The sequence below is a fragment of the Drosophila arizonae genome, chromosome 3 (genome assembly GCF_054131065.1).
Source record: "Drosophila arizonae isolate 15081-1271.41 chromosome 3, UAZ_ARI_1.0, whole genome shotgun sequence".
Taxonomy (NCBI): domain Eukaryota; kingdom Metazoa; phylum Arthropoda; class Insecta; order Diptera; family Drosophilidae; genus Drosophila; species Drosophila arizonae.
Genome location: NC_142923.1, coordinates 23,059,680 through 23,071,930, shown reverse-complemented (window position 1 = coordinate 23,071,930; position 12,251 = coordinate 23,059,680). Strand labels below are relative to the sequence as shown.

General features: G+C 41.9%; 2 protein-coding genes across 2 annotated transcripts in view; one reads left to right on the top strand and one right to left on the bottom strand.

The window, feature by feature from the left end:
- slam (slow as molasses) overlaps positions 1-12,251 on the top strand; it is an 85,664-nt gene that overhangs the window by 71,135 nt on the left and 2,278 nt on the right. The window contains exon 3 of the mRNA XM_018004558.2: positions 10,056-12,165. Within this exon, the coding sequence (XP_017860047.1) occupies positions 10,363-12,165 (1,803 nt within the window). The 5' untranslated portion in view covers positions 10,056-10,362. The remainder of the gene's footprint in view (positions 1-10,055; positions 12,166-12,251) is intronic.
- Positions 1,954-4,530, bottom strand: Nepl4 (Neprilysin-like 4). The gene has a single exon (XM_018004561.2). The coding sequence runs from the start codon at positions 4,079-4,081 to the stop codon at positions 2,096-2,098; it is 1,986 nt and encodes a 661-aa protein (XP_017860050.1). The 5' UTR covers positions 4,082-4,530; the 3' UTR covers positions 1,954-2,095.

Genomic DNA, 12,251 nt, shown 5'->3' with positions numbered 1-12,251 from the left:
CTTTAAACCGTCAACTGCTCAATTTATTTTGTAAATTTATAATGGAGTCAGTTGTCAATCTGTGGTTAGCTGTAGAGCATGTGGCTTGCGGTCTACCACCAGCCTAATTAACGATCAAGGCAGCAGCTGTCCTAAACAGAGCTGGCTTTCATTGGCCAGTGGTTTTTGGTAATGCTTTTGCTGTATTCGGCATGCAGAGCACGTGCAAATCTTCTGGCTTGGGGTATCTTGTTAATAGTCTATTAATGCGAGCGCCAATTGCGGTTGCCAGGTAACGGGGTGGTCCATTGTATGGCATGAGTAATATACATGCACATACATACGTATATATGTAGGTATGTACATGCCACAGCGACCTTCAACAAGTTGCCAACTGAAAAGTCGTCGTCGCGTCGCGTCGCTTCGGCTGTTGCACAGGAAGCGCGTTAATTAGCAAATAAATAAAAAGCGTGCCGGCAAACAAGACACGCACATTGCGCATATGTGAATGTACATATGTGTGTGTGTGTGTGTGTATGAGAGTATGCCATGCTGATACAGAAATATGTATACACAGATGTATATGTACATTTGTTCTTTCTGTATCTGCTCAGCCTCTGCTTGAGCATCGCTGCTGCTGCTGCTGCTACTCCTGCTGCTGCTGCTGCTGCTGTTGCCGTGCCAGTGGCTTTTGCTGATTTCAATGCATGACGATGGCAATGTGAAAATTCTTAATGCTGCCACTGCATTTCATATTTCCCATTGGTAGTTTTTCATCTGCCCTGCAAGTTGTTTAGTTTGAGGTCGCTGAACAACGCCAGACAATATGGGCTCAGGCATTGCCTACATATATACAACTATACAAAATTTATTTCATTTTCATTTTGCAATTAAATTAAATGGCAAATTCATTTGTTTTTGTAAACTCATTTCATTTACGTTTCAAATTTCTAAATTGGTTTAAAATAATGCGTAGCTGATTCAATTTTGCAATTCACTTTATATTACAAAGTTTTAAATATATAGTTGTATATATTTTAGATTTTATATTTTATTATTATTATTATTAATATTGTATTATTGTTATATTTTATATGTATTTATTATTATTATATTTTATTTTATATGTATTTACATATGTTCTTTATTTTATATAAATTCTTTAAATTGTTCTATATCCTAGATTTTCTTAAATTTATATAAAAATAAGTTATTGAAGAGATATTTATTTATAATTTAATTTTTAAAAAATCTTGTTTTTTTATACACTGATATAACCTGGTTGGACAGTACATTCCCTCCCCCCTCCCCGTCCATTTTCGAAGCGTGCTATCTGTTTTAAATGAATCGGCAAATCAACAATTTTGGTTGACCTTTTATTTAATTGATTGATTTTATTTAAATTAAATTTCTAACTTCCTCAATCGGTCTTAAAAATAAAGCATAAATGATTAACTTAATACAAAGAATCACGCCCTCATTATTGGCAACCTCGTTACGCCCCTGATCAGCGAAAAACTGAAACAATTAAAAAGTTTATTCTAAAGTAAGTCTGGTATTAACTAAATTTCTTAGTTTAACTGCAAATCCCAATAACTTAAATAAAAATCAAAATAATATTATCATTCGTAGCCCATTTCAAAGCTCATATAGTCTAAGGTTTTACTAGTTGCCAAGCTGCAGAATTTTCTTTGGTTTTCCTGCCGCCCTCGCTTGTAGGCGCAGTTGTGTATTCAGCTGGCTTTCGACTTTTCCCCGCTTACACGTTGTGCACGTAATTGAAAATTAACTTGTCTCGCTGACTGCAAACTACCTTTGCCTGTTTCCTTGTCTCCTTGTGCCTGGCTGCTAGGCTGTCAAGGATTTCTGTGGCCAGATGCGTGCTGCATATTGATGTGACGCCGAGGCTTGCATAGATAGCTATGGGAAGTGAGACGATAGATGATAGATTGAAAGAGCGCAAGGCGAAAGCAGTTACTTAAGCATACTTTTTGTTTTTATTTACAATACTTGTTGGCTTAACTAGTTAAAGCTATACACCAGCTACGAGGCCATGCAGAGAGCCAAGTGTTTTATTTTAAATATATATATCTATACTATTTAGCGAATCGGTTCGCTACCAGAAACTGCAGCGGCTTACTGGATTCATGGGCGTGCCCGGCGCACAGTTGAAGACCTCAGCGAACTCGGGCATCTGGGCCAGGGCATAGTTCAGGCGCTTGCTGCCCGTATCGTGATAGATGTCCGCCTCCTCGCCGCAAAAGAATTGCGCGAATTGCACAAAGTACAGACGGCCATTGTGGCGCCTCTCCAGCGGGTCCTTCATGTACGTGTTGAGTGCGAGACGTGTGCCGCTGATGTCGGCAATTCGTTCATTCAACATCACATGCTCGCTGTCGTTGAGGCAATTCACCGCCTTCAAGTAGTTCTTGTTGAGCACCAGCTGATCGCTGTAGTCGCGCATTTCGCCCTGGGCATCGTAGTCCACAAAGTACGTGTCGATGGAGTGGAGCATCTCGTGGCCCAGGGTATTGGCCAGATCGCCGTAGAGCAGAGCTGGCCAGAACTGTGACTCGTATAGTGGCAGCTGCATGTAGGCGTATGGCATTATTATAATGCTGCCCAGGCAGTAGAAATAGGGCGTGGCATCGATATTGTCCAGCAGCTCGGGTCCATGATGATTGAAGCTGAACCACACCTGTCGCATTGCCGCATCCTCTGTGCGCTCCAGCTCGGCCAGATGATCGTAGTAGTGGAGCAGACTGTTCAAGTGATTCTCATAGAAATCGTTGCCCACTCGCCAGTGCTGCACGCACTCCTCATAGAACTGATCGCTCACATTGCGCGGCAGATTGCCGACATTGATCCGCAAGCCCTGCACCTTGTCCAGCAGTGCGTCCAGCAGCGTTGCATTCAGGCCAAGCACATTGAGGCGCAGCTGCTGGGCGAACTGCTGCTTCAGCTCCGCAAAGACTCCGAAGATCACATGCTCATCCGCCTGCCGTTGCTTGCCGTAGTAGTTCCGCTCGTAGGCGAAGTTCATGGCCAGGTAGAGAGTCTTGCGCATGTGCTGGACACAGCTGGTCGCTGAGCCAGCACTGAAGCTGGGCTGGGGATTGCTGAGCGGATTGTGTGGCAGTTGCATCAGATGCTGCAGGAAGCGCGCCCAGCTATACAGCTGCAGGAGCCGTGCATCGGCCCGGTTGAGATAGCTGATCAACTGTCGCAGCGCCGGCAGATCGTCGGCCAGCAGCTGATAGCTGCCCGGATAGATGGCGCCCAGCTGCAGGTGCAATACGTGCGTCCAATTCAAGTCCGGCAGCTCCTGCTGCAGCTGCTCCAGCGTGTAGGTGCTAACCGTTTCCTCGTCGCTGCTGCCGTTCGGCGGCTGGGCCATCTCTTGCAGCGTCTGCTCGAGCTGCTTGAACTGCTCACTCAGCTGCTTCAGGCTGGGCAACTGGCCGTGCGTGTGCCGCCTCAGGGCGTTGTAGATGCTGCCGCTGAGACTCAGATTGAGGTAGTAGTTGTGGGGCATCACCACGATCATGTGCTGGCTGGCATTGTGCTGGCTCACCTCGATCTTCACGTAGTGCTCGTGGTAGCCATAGCGCCCCAGCACCGCCAGCAGATCGGCCCAGTGATTGCCGCCAATGTGGGGCAGCTGCTCCAAGTAGCGACGTAGCCTCGGCTTGCCCAACGCGCGACAGCTGTGATAGTAGCGCAACAGCTTCCCATACAGGGGCAGCGAATGCTCCGTGGATCGCGGCACGTGCAACAGCCGCTCGAACAGCTCCACATAGCGCTGATCGATCCGCGCGCCGCTCAGCGACATGGCCGACTCGCCCATCTTGTGCACCGACCTCCAATTGCCGCAGGCATACGCATAAAAGTCCTGGCACGCATCCAGCTCCGGTCGCATGTACCGCTTAAGCAGTTGAATGTGCCGCAGATTGAGCTCAGCGCTGCAGGCTGGCTCCGTCGCCGTCTCGGCCGCCGTCAGGCGGCAGCTTTGATTCAGGTGGGCCGTGGGCAGCGCCTTGACACCTTGGCCTTGGCTAACCAGCAGCAGCAGCAGCAGGCAATGGGCCCAGAGATGTCGCATTTTGTGTGAGTTTCCTTTCTCGATTTCGTAACGCTTTCAATTTAATAACAGCTGTAATCAATTTCTTGAGTTTTCTCTTTTAGCTTCGTATTAGTTCTGTATGATATGCACTGCACTTCGGAGCAGCAATTGTTGTAGTAGCAGTTGTTGTTGTTTTTGGTTTCCTTTAGGCGCACACATGTCAGCAAATTGTTTCGAAAATATATTTCTTAAACTTTCGATTGATTGTATTTCACAATTTGCGTTATTTATTTTGCAGAAGGTTTCGTTGCGCGTTCGCCGCTTGCTAAAAATCAACTAAAAACTCGTTTCACGCGTTTCCATTTTTTATGTACTCGTTTTTAATTCATTCAAATCACACACACACACACACACACACACACACAGACGCACACATACATACACTTTCATGCGCTCACGTATGTGTGTTTAATTCTTGCAGCGCGCTTTTTACATTTATTTAATTTTATTTGAATTTGCTTGAGTTGCTTATCAACGATTTAAATACGTCTTTTCTTTTAGTTAGTGTGCGGCGGCTTATCTATGATACACTGTCAGAAATGTGCATGTCTTTGTTAAAGTATTAAATAAGTTTATTGTCATGTAAGAACTTATAAAGCTATCGTGAAATATGCAAAGATATTGCATAAGAAATTGCATCAGATTATTTTTGTATAATTTAATACACAGCAATCAAAGTTTCAGATTTCATAATGCTTTACAATTTTTTATTGTTATATATAGCTAATAATTTTTATTCTTGACCAACTGCTTAGGCTCAACATTCTTTTATTGTCTTATGAGTGAAGAAAAATCGATATAGCAGTGTATGTTAAACTAGGGGAATATTTTGTCTATGTTTGGCAGCCCAGAAAATTTTCCACTGCAATCGGTTCAAGCTTCGTTTCACTTTCGATCTCAAATTATAATGATAGAATTAATTTGTATATGCTTTAGCTATTCTGTTTGTTTATAAACAAACCAAATTTGATTATACCTATCTATTTATAGTTGGCTGCAAAATATTTCCATGTTTAATGTCTTGCGATTTTTTATTTTAAATTATGTATTTATTTTTATTTATTTATTTTTTTAAATTCTTTTTTATATTGATATTTATATTAACATTTTTATGCGTTGATTATTATTATTTTTTTTAGATATTTAATTTAAAGACAAAAGTAATATTTTCTTAATATGTCAAAAGAAAAGTTTTGATCACATTTGAATGCATTACTTAGCTGTTTTTTTTTTCCTTTTTTTTTTTTTAAATTTCAACTAATTTAAAATTTTGTTTTATTCGATATGAAAATTATCAGAACTTTTTAAACTATTTAGTTCACTTAAAAATTAATAACAAAAAGTTTAAATTTATCTATATTAGAACAAAAATATTTGTACAACACTTTAATGCTCTGTCTGTTTTAATTTAGACTAATTTAAAATAGCAATTGATATATTTCAACATTTTGTGTAATTAATTATTTTATATATATTTTTTTTTTTATAAAATGAAATTTATGAAAGATTTCAGTGCAGTTCGGTTCGGCTTGAATTACAATTCGAAAATTGTTTCAATTCATGTTTTAGTTATTAATTGTCATCAGCGTCGCCATCGAGCGGCTGCCTTGCCCTGATAAGGCATTGGATGACGCAATTCGGCGTTGCAATTAATGATTAACCTAACGCACGAGAGGTTCGCACGGGGGTCAGAGAACGGCAAGTGCTTGCGATATGCTGTCCCTGATTTATGCATTTACAAAACATTAAACTCGAGCATTCGTTGGCTGCTTGGACCATTCGATAGGGGGCTTGTCCACTGCGCATTGGACTTTTGACTCCTCGACTGGCGAGTGGCGAGTAGTGAGTGGCGATTGACATGTGGCGAGAGATGAGATATGAATTTGATGGCAATCGTTTCCTTTGTGTTGCCGTCTAGTTGTGACGTTTCCAGCACTTGCCGCCTTATCGGGCTCATTAGTGATTCGATAGAGCACAATTTGTCGCTGACTGATTGTTCTGGCACTAATTGTACAATTATATTATGTTTGTGTTTCTATCTTTTATTTTCAACTTACAAATCCGTAATATGACTTGGCAATGGAAAATCAATTTTATTGTTTAAATTATATTGAAATGTATAAAATAATAATTCTAATTTTAGCGTTAATTTTGACAGCTGAACAACTCAATTTTTTCTGATTTAATAAATATATTTCCATTATAAAATTAAATATAAATATATTAATTATATATATTATATTATTAAAATAAATATTAAGTCTGAGGAACCATTTCCTATAAAATTTATTTTTTATAATGACATCTATAAAAATAATTTATTTTTATTTTTATTTTATTTTATTTTTTTATTTATATTTTTTATTTATTTGCTGCTTTCTCTTAGGCTAGTTAATCAAAACATAAGTTACTCTAACATATTTAATAAATATAATGATTATAATCCTATATGAAGAATATTATACACGAAGATAACGAGCCTAGAATACATAGGCTAGGGGAAGAAGAAATTAACAACTGCAACTATCACAGACAAGGCTTAGACTGTTATTTCATAAGATTTTCATCAAGCCTCGGTCCAGTATGCTTTTAGGCATTTCTTTTTTTTCTAATTTATAAATTGACTATAATATATAAATTTATTAAAGGAATTATTCAAGCAATTAAAACATGAATGATCGAATCGAAAATTTCAATAGTCTGTCATAATATAATATAGCTTGATTTAAACTAGATCCGAACTTTAATCTATATATATTTTTTTGTACTTTGTTTTTTTTTTTTTCTTTTTAAATATATTTAAAGTCTAATCATTAAAGCAAAGGCCTGATTTGCATTTAATTAATGACATTTTAATTAAATACGAATTTGTGGCCTATGCACACACACACACACAGCTCATCAAAATTGACAAAGCGTGAATAAATAATTATTTTTAAAGCGCGCCACAGTTTAAGCGAAAATCATGTCCTGTTCGGTGACAAATATTAACAAAATGCTGTGTGCATATTTTAGCAACTGCTTTATATTTAATAAGCCGTAAGTGGATGTACCTGTATATATGTATAGGGTTTATCAAAGTGAAAGCTTGACACGAAAATAATTTATATTAAAAATTTCACTTTTTCGTCACATATTTCATGGAGTGCACACGCATAAAGCCGAGTGGCAAAGAGCAAAGCGATTTTGATCGTCATAAAAGCATAATTTTTATTTTTATTTAATAAATTATTAACATGAGAAATACGCGAAAATTAATTTCCACATAACGGCTGCATGTGTGTGTGTGTGCAGAAAATGCAAGTATGCTTAAAATGCCGTTAACGATTCAATGGCTACCCAAGCCCAGGCGCATCTCCCTGAATGCTATGTCCCTCTGCATGTCCTTGGCCAGCTGCCTGCATCAATGCATCGGCAGCAGCGTCTGGCGCGGCAACGGCGCCTCGTCGAGCCACGACTTTCATAATTCAATTACGCTTGGCTTGAGCCCGACTGAGATGCTCTTGTGCTGATGCTGATCATCATGCTCTCCAGAGAAAACAAACTGAGGATATGGCTAGCTTCACTTTGACTATGGCTATGAAACCTGGTTCTAATGTCAACAACTGTCATATTATCTTAGTTCAGTATTTAGTGGACACTAATATCAGTTCTCCTCCAGTTGTCTTATGCCGCTGCTGATCATTTACTCTCACTGGTTCTCTTTAATTCGGAGTCAGCATACAAACCAGACCAGACATGGATAGCTTAACTTTCGTTATACATATATGAAGATTTTCTGCTATAAAATTTGATATGTGTCAATAACTGCCTGATTATCTTAGCCCACTATGTAAAGGGCAAAGGCTGGCCGCATAAAAATCAGAAGTAACTTGCAGTTGGGCTGGGGCCGAGCCAACTGTTTGCCTTGTTAAATGCTCACTTACGCATGCAGCGAACAAGCTGACCCCTCCACTTGGAGTTTCCCTTGCTCCCGATCCCAACAGGCATAGAGTCTTAACCTCGGTGCACTTTTTGTGAATCGCGCAAAGGAGAGTACTAAATGCTGGTGGTTGGCTCCACATCTTACAGTCAATGAATAACCCTCAAAATTTTAGTTTTTTCTGTTTTCTTTTGTTGCTCTCAAGTTACTTGAGTAAGTAATTCAATTTCCGGCGTCTGTGCGCTATAGAAATGATATTAAAGTTATTGAAAGCGAGGCGAAAAAAAAACACACACACACAAAACAAACAGACAGACAGACAGACAAAGAAACGTTATGAGGGAAAAATGTGAAAATTGTGAAAAACCTTTTAACCATTGGGTTTTGTTTGGCAAATTTGTTGTCTAGACTAGATTCGGTAGCTGCAACTTTCCATGCGTGGAAATATGCCACGTGGCTATTAGCAAATTGAAATGGTCGAATCGAAGGCTCAAACTCATCTGCTGCTGTAAAATAATGTCGCTGCCAAGAGAACAGCCAAATGTCATCATCAGCATTCAGCGCCGATTCCATTCGAGCTTAGCACCTGGCTGAAGTCTTTCTCGTTTACAGCTTTGGCCCTGATTTGCATAAGGCTGGCGCCAACTGCCGGTTCGCTGATGCCAACAACAAAGTTTTTAGCTCTCCCTCTCTCCCTCTCCCTCTCTCTGTCTCTTGACGACACAGGCAGCTGCCACAAATCCAATGAAATCAAAGCTACGCCCCAGTGACATGTTGAAATTCTCTCGTATGTGTGTGATTTCCATTGTGGCTCTCAGCTCTCTGGGGTCTAGTTAGCACTCACATTCTGCGGCGTCTTCAGCCAGCTCTTTGAGAGCTCTTTGCCAGTAGCATAAAGCACAGTTTATTGCATACTTTTGGGTACAAATATTTAATGTGTGTCTCTTGTATGCCACGAATGTACCCAAGTGCTGTCCATACTCAATTTTAGCTGAATTGTTGAGGGAGTTTTGCATTTAGAGAGCGTCTCATAGACAGGTGTATAAAAGTTGGCCATGATCCCTATGAATAGGTATATATTATAATATTTTATTTACTTTTTTTTTAAATGTAAATATTTAATTTAACAAGTTTTCTGCTACTGTTAGTAGGTCATTGAATTTAATCTACCTTAATTTCCTAATCTAAAAATCTAATTCTAATGGCAGAACTAACTATATTTTTCATGTCTACGAATTTAATAGAGGCTGCTAGTTTTACATTTTTTTTTTATTTAGTTAATTAAATACATTGACATAATTAGTGGTTATAATATGTGCAAAATCTAAATCTAAAAAATTAGTTTAAAAAATCAAAACAATATTTAGCAAATTAAAGTAAAGCTCTGCTTACTGATACTGTTATCGAGCTGTTTATATTTTAAATTTTTTACAATTTTTTGTTGGACGATTATAAAATACATTATTACAAAATTATTCACATATTAATTTTTTTTTTTTTTTTTTTTTTTTTTTTTTTTTATGTAAATATTAATCAATTAAAGAAAACGAGTAAATAGTATAAGAAAATTCGAATCGTTAAAACATTCTTTACTTTATATAGATATTTTGTATAGATATTGTTTATAAAGCATATGCCTAAATTAATTTGGTCATATTTTTTCATATATTATCAATCATCATATATAAATTTTTAATTCCAGCGCAAGTATAAGCATATTTAATTTATTTGTTTATTTAAATAATTTACTTATATGCATAAGCCTATGCAGATGCATTGCCGCGTGGCCATTATAGATATTAGCCCCTGTTTCAAGATTTGTAGGTGCTCGCTGCTCATAGGGCCGCGTTGTAAACCCTCATAAATTGGCAACACCTTTGTTCATCCCTGAATTTCGTGCCAATTTTATTACGAGTTAGCCGAGAGGCCCAGTCGACGCGCGCAATCTTTTAACTTTATTAACGTATTAACCATGGACACTTCTAGATGATATGCCACTTACCTGTTGCCTTTTTACCTTTACACACACAGGTCGGCCAATCTGAGGCTTCCTGGAAGGTACGCGCTGCTAATGGAATGCTGTAAAAACCCGAGCGGCAGCTGCGCCACGATTAGATGACCTGACCCGATGTTGGCCGGATTAGCGGGTGTAATAAAATTAAATTTAAATAAAATTTGCATACTGGCGTCTACCTGTGGCACTTAAAAGGCGTCGCCACAACGTCACCGCTCACAGTTACAAACTGCAACGTCTAACGTGAACAACGCAACAGAAGAAGAAGAAGAAGAAGAAGTGAATACAAAAATCAAATTTAAAAATAAAAACAAAATACAAATTATGGTGCTGAGCAACTCGACGCCCAACAATAATCGTCAGCAGCACGAGATGGTCGTGGACACGGCCGCCATGAACAGTGCCGATCTCGACGAGCTGCTGCAGCTGAACGCCGAGATCGAGGAGCGGCGATCGCGGCACGCCTACTGCGATGTCAGCGATGGGCGTGGCCTGCTGCGTGCGACAATGACGCGAGAGGAGCTCTTCGAGGTCTCCTCCCTGGACGACGATCAGTTTCTCACTGCACTGGAGCACCAGAACAGCTACAGCACACCGTCACGCATACAGATCACCGACCTGGACCTGTCCAGCATTGAGAATCTCATGAGGTATTTCGATGAGGAGGTGCCCGTGACGCCCAGCAAAGATGTCCGCGATGCATCGACCATTCCGTGCACGGGCAAGGTGGCCAGCACCATTGCCAAACTGGCCAGCCAGCCAGCCCAGGTGCAGGCCAAGCCACAGAAGCTGGACAGCGGCAAGAAAAAGATTAGCGAGTTGAAGCAGAAATACGAGCAGCCCCAGCTGGCCACACCGCAGTCGGTGCGTGGCGCCAACAGGATCAGCAGCAGCAAGCTGCCCATGAAGGTGAAGGAGATGGCACAATTGTTCAACTCGAAGATCAGTCAGGTGATGCGCCGAGCCGAGGCGCCGCAGTACGCCACGCTGCACAATGAGTTGTCTTTGTCGCCGGAGCCGAAGCCGAAGCCGCAGCCGCAGCCGCAGCCGAAGCCACAAGCACAGCCACAGCCAAAGCCCAGAGAGAAGCTGGCCGAGCAGCTCGAGCAGGAGCAGCAGGAGTCCTTTGGCTATGGGCCCTGCCTGGTGGCCGAGGATGTGTTCCGCGAGCTGAGCGTCAAGGATAAGGTGTTGCTCTTCAACAAATTCGTTAGCGACATTGCCGCCAAGCATCCCAAATTCAATGAGCATGCGGCTGACCTCAAGGCTCAGGCCACGAAGCAAATGGCACGCGGGGAGGTCGTGGCCGAGCAGCAGGCCAGTGTGAAGCATTTGGCACAGGAGCTCGAGGCCAAGTGTGTGCTGCAGTCAAACACTCCGCCACGACCGCCACTGGTCACAGCGTCCAAATCCAAGTCTCCAGCGCCGTCGCTGCATGTGAGCACGCTGACGGTGGTGCTGAAGCCCAGCCCGGAGCGACATGTGAGTGCCAAGCCGGGCGGACGGGGTCTGCAGTGCGCCTCGCAGAAGCGCAACTTGGCTGCCATACGCAGCGTGCTGCCCACTGAGGCGTATGCGCCGCCCAAGAAGATACGACGCACCCGGCAGGAGCGCGCCGGCACCGACAATCATCTGTTTTTTCAAAACGAGCCGCTCGAGAGTCTCTTCTACAGCTGGCTCAGCGCCGAGAACGGTATTCTGTTCGATATCACTTGCGTGTCGAACAGCGACCAGACCATTGAGATAGCCAGCGGCAGCGAGGAGCAGCCGGCCCAGAACACGGCCAGCTCCATGGGCGACATCAGCCAGAAGTCGGCCGTTGAGCGTCTGCTCGAGGAGGCCATTGCCAAGCTGGAGCTGGAGAGCAAGACCAAGGAGGCCAGCTATGTGGAGGACAAAGATGTGGACACGGCAACAACCCCAACTCAAACAGCATCCATGATCCAACAGCCAGTTGCTCCAGTTACGCCCACGCCGCGCAAACTCAAGCGCCAGGCACCGCCTGTGCCGGCGCCACGTCCAAGTCTCGGACAGACGCAATCCACTTGCATCACCTCGAGCAGCTCGTCCAGCTGCAAGCAATCTGAGGCCGAAGAGAGCGAATCTGGCTTATCCACACTGCCAAAGGTGAGTCCGCCTTCATTTCCAAGGACAGCTAAGCTAATATATCGAAAATTAGCAGTAAAAATGCGAAAATATAGAGAAAGTCTGCG

What these genes read in the sequence shown, in the direction of transcription:
- Nepl4 (XM_018004561.2), bottom strand. Translation starts at nt 4,081, where the DNA reads ATGCGACATCTCTGGGCCCATTGCCTGCTGCTGCTGCTGCTGGTTAGC.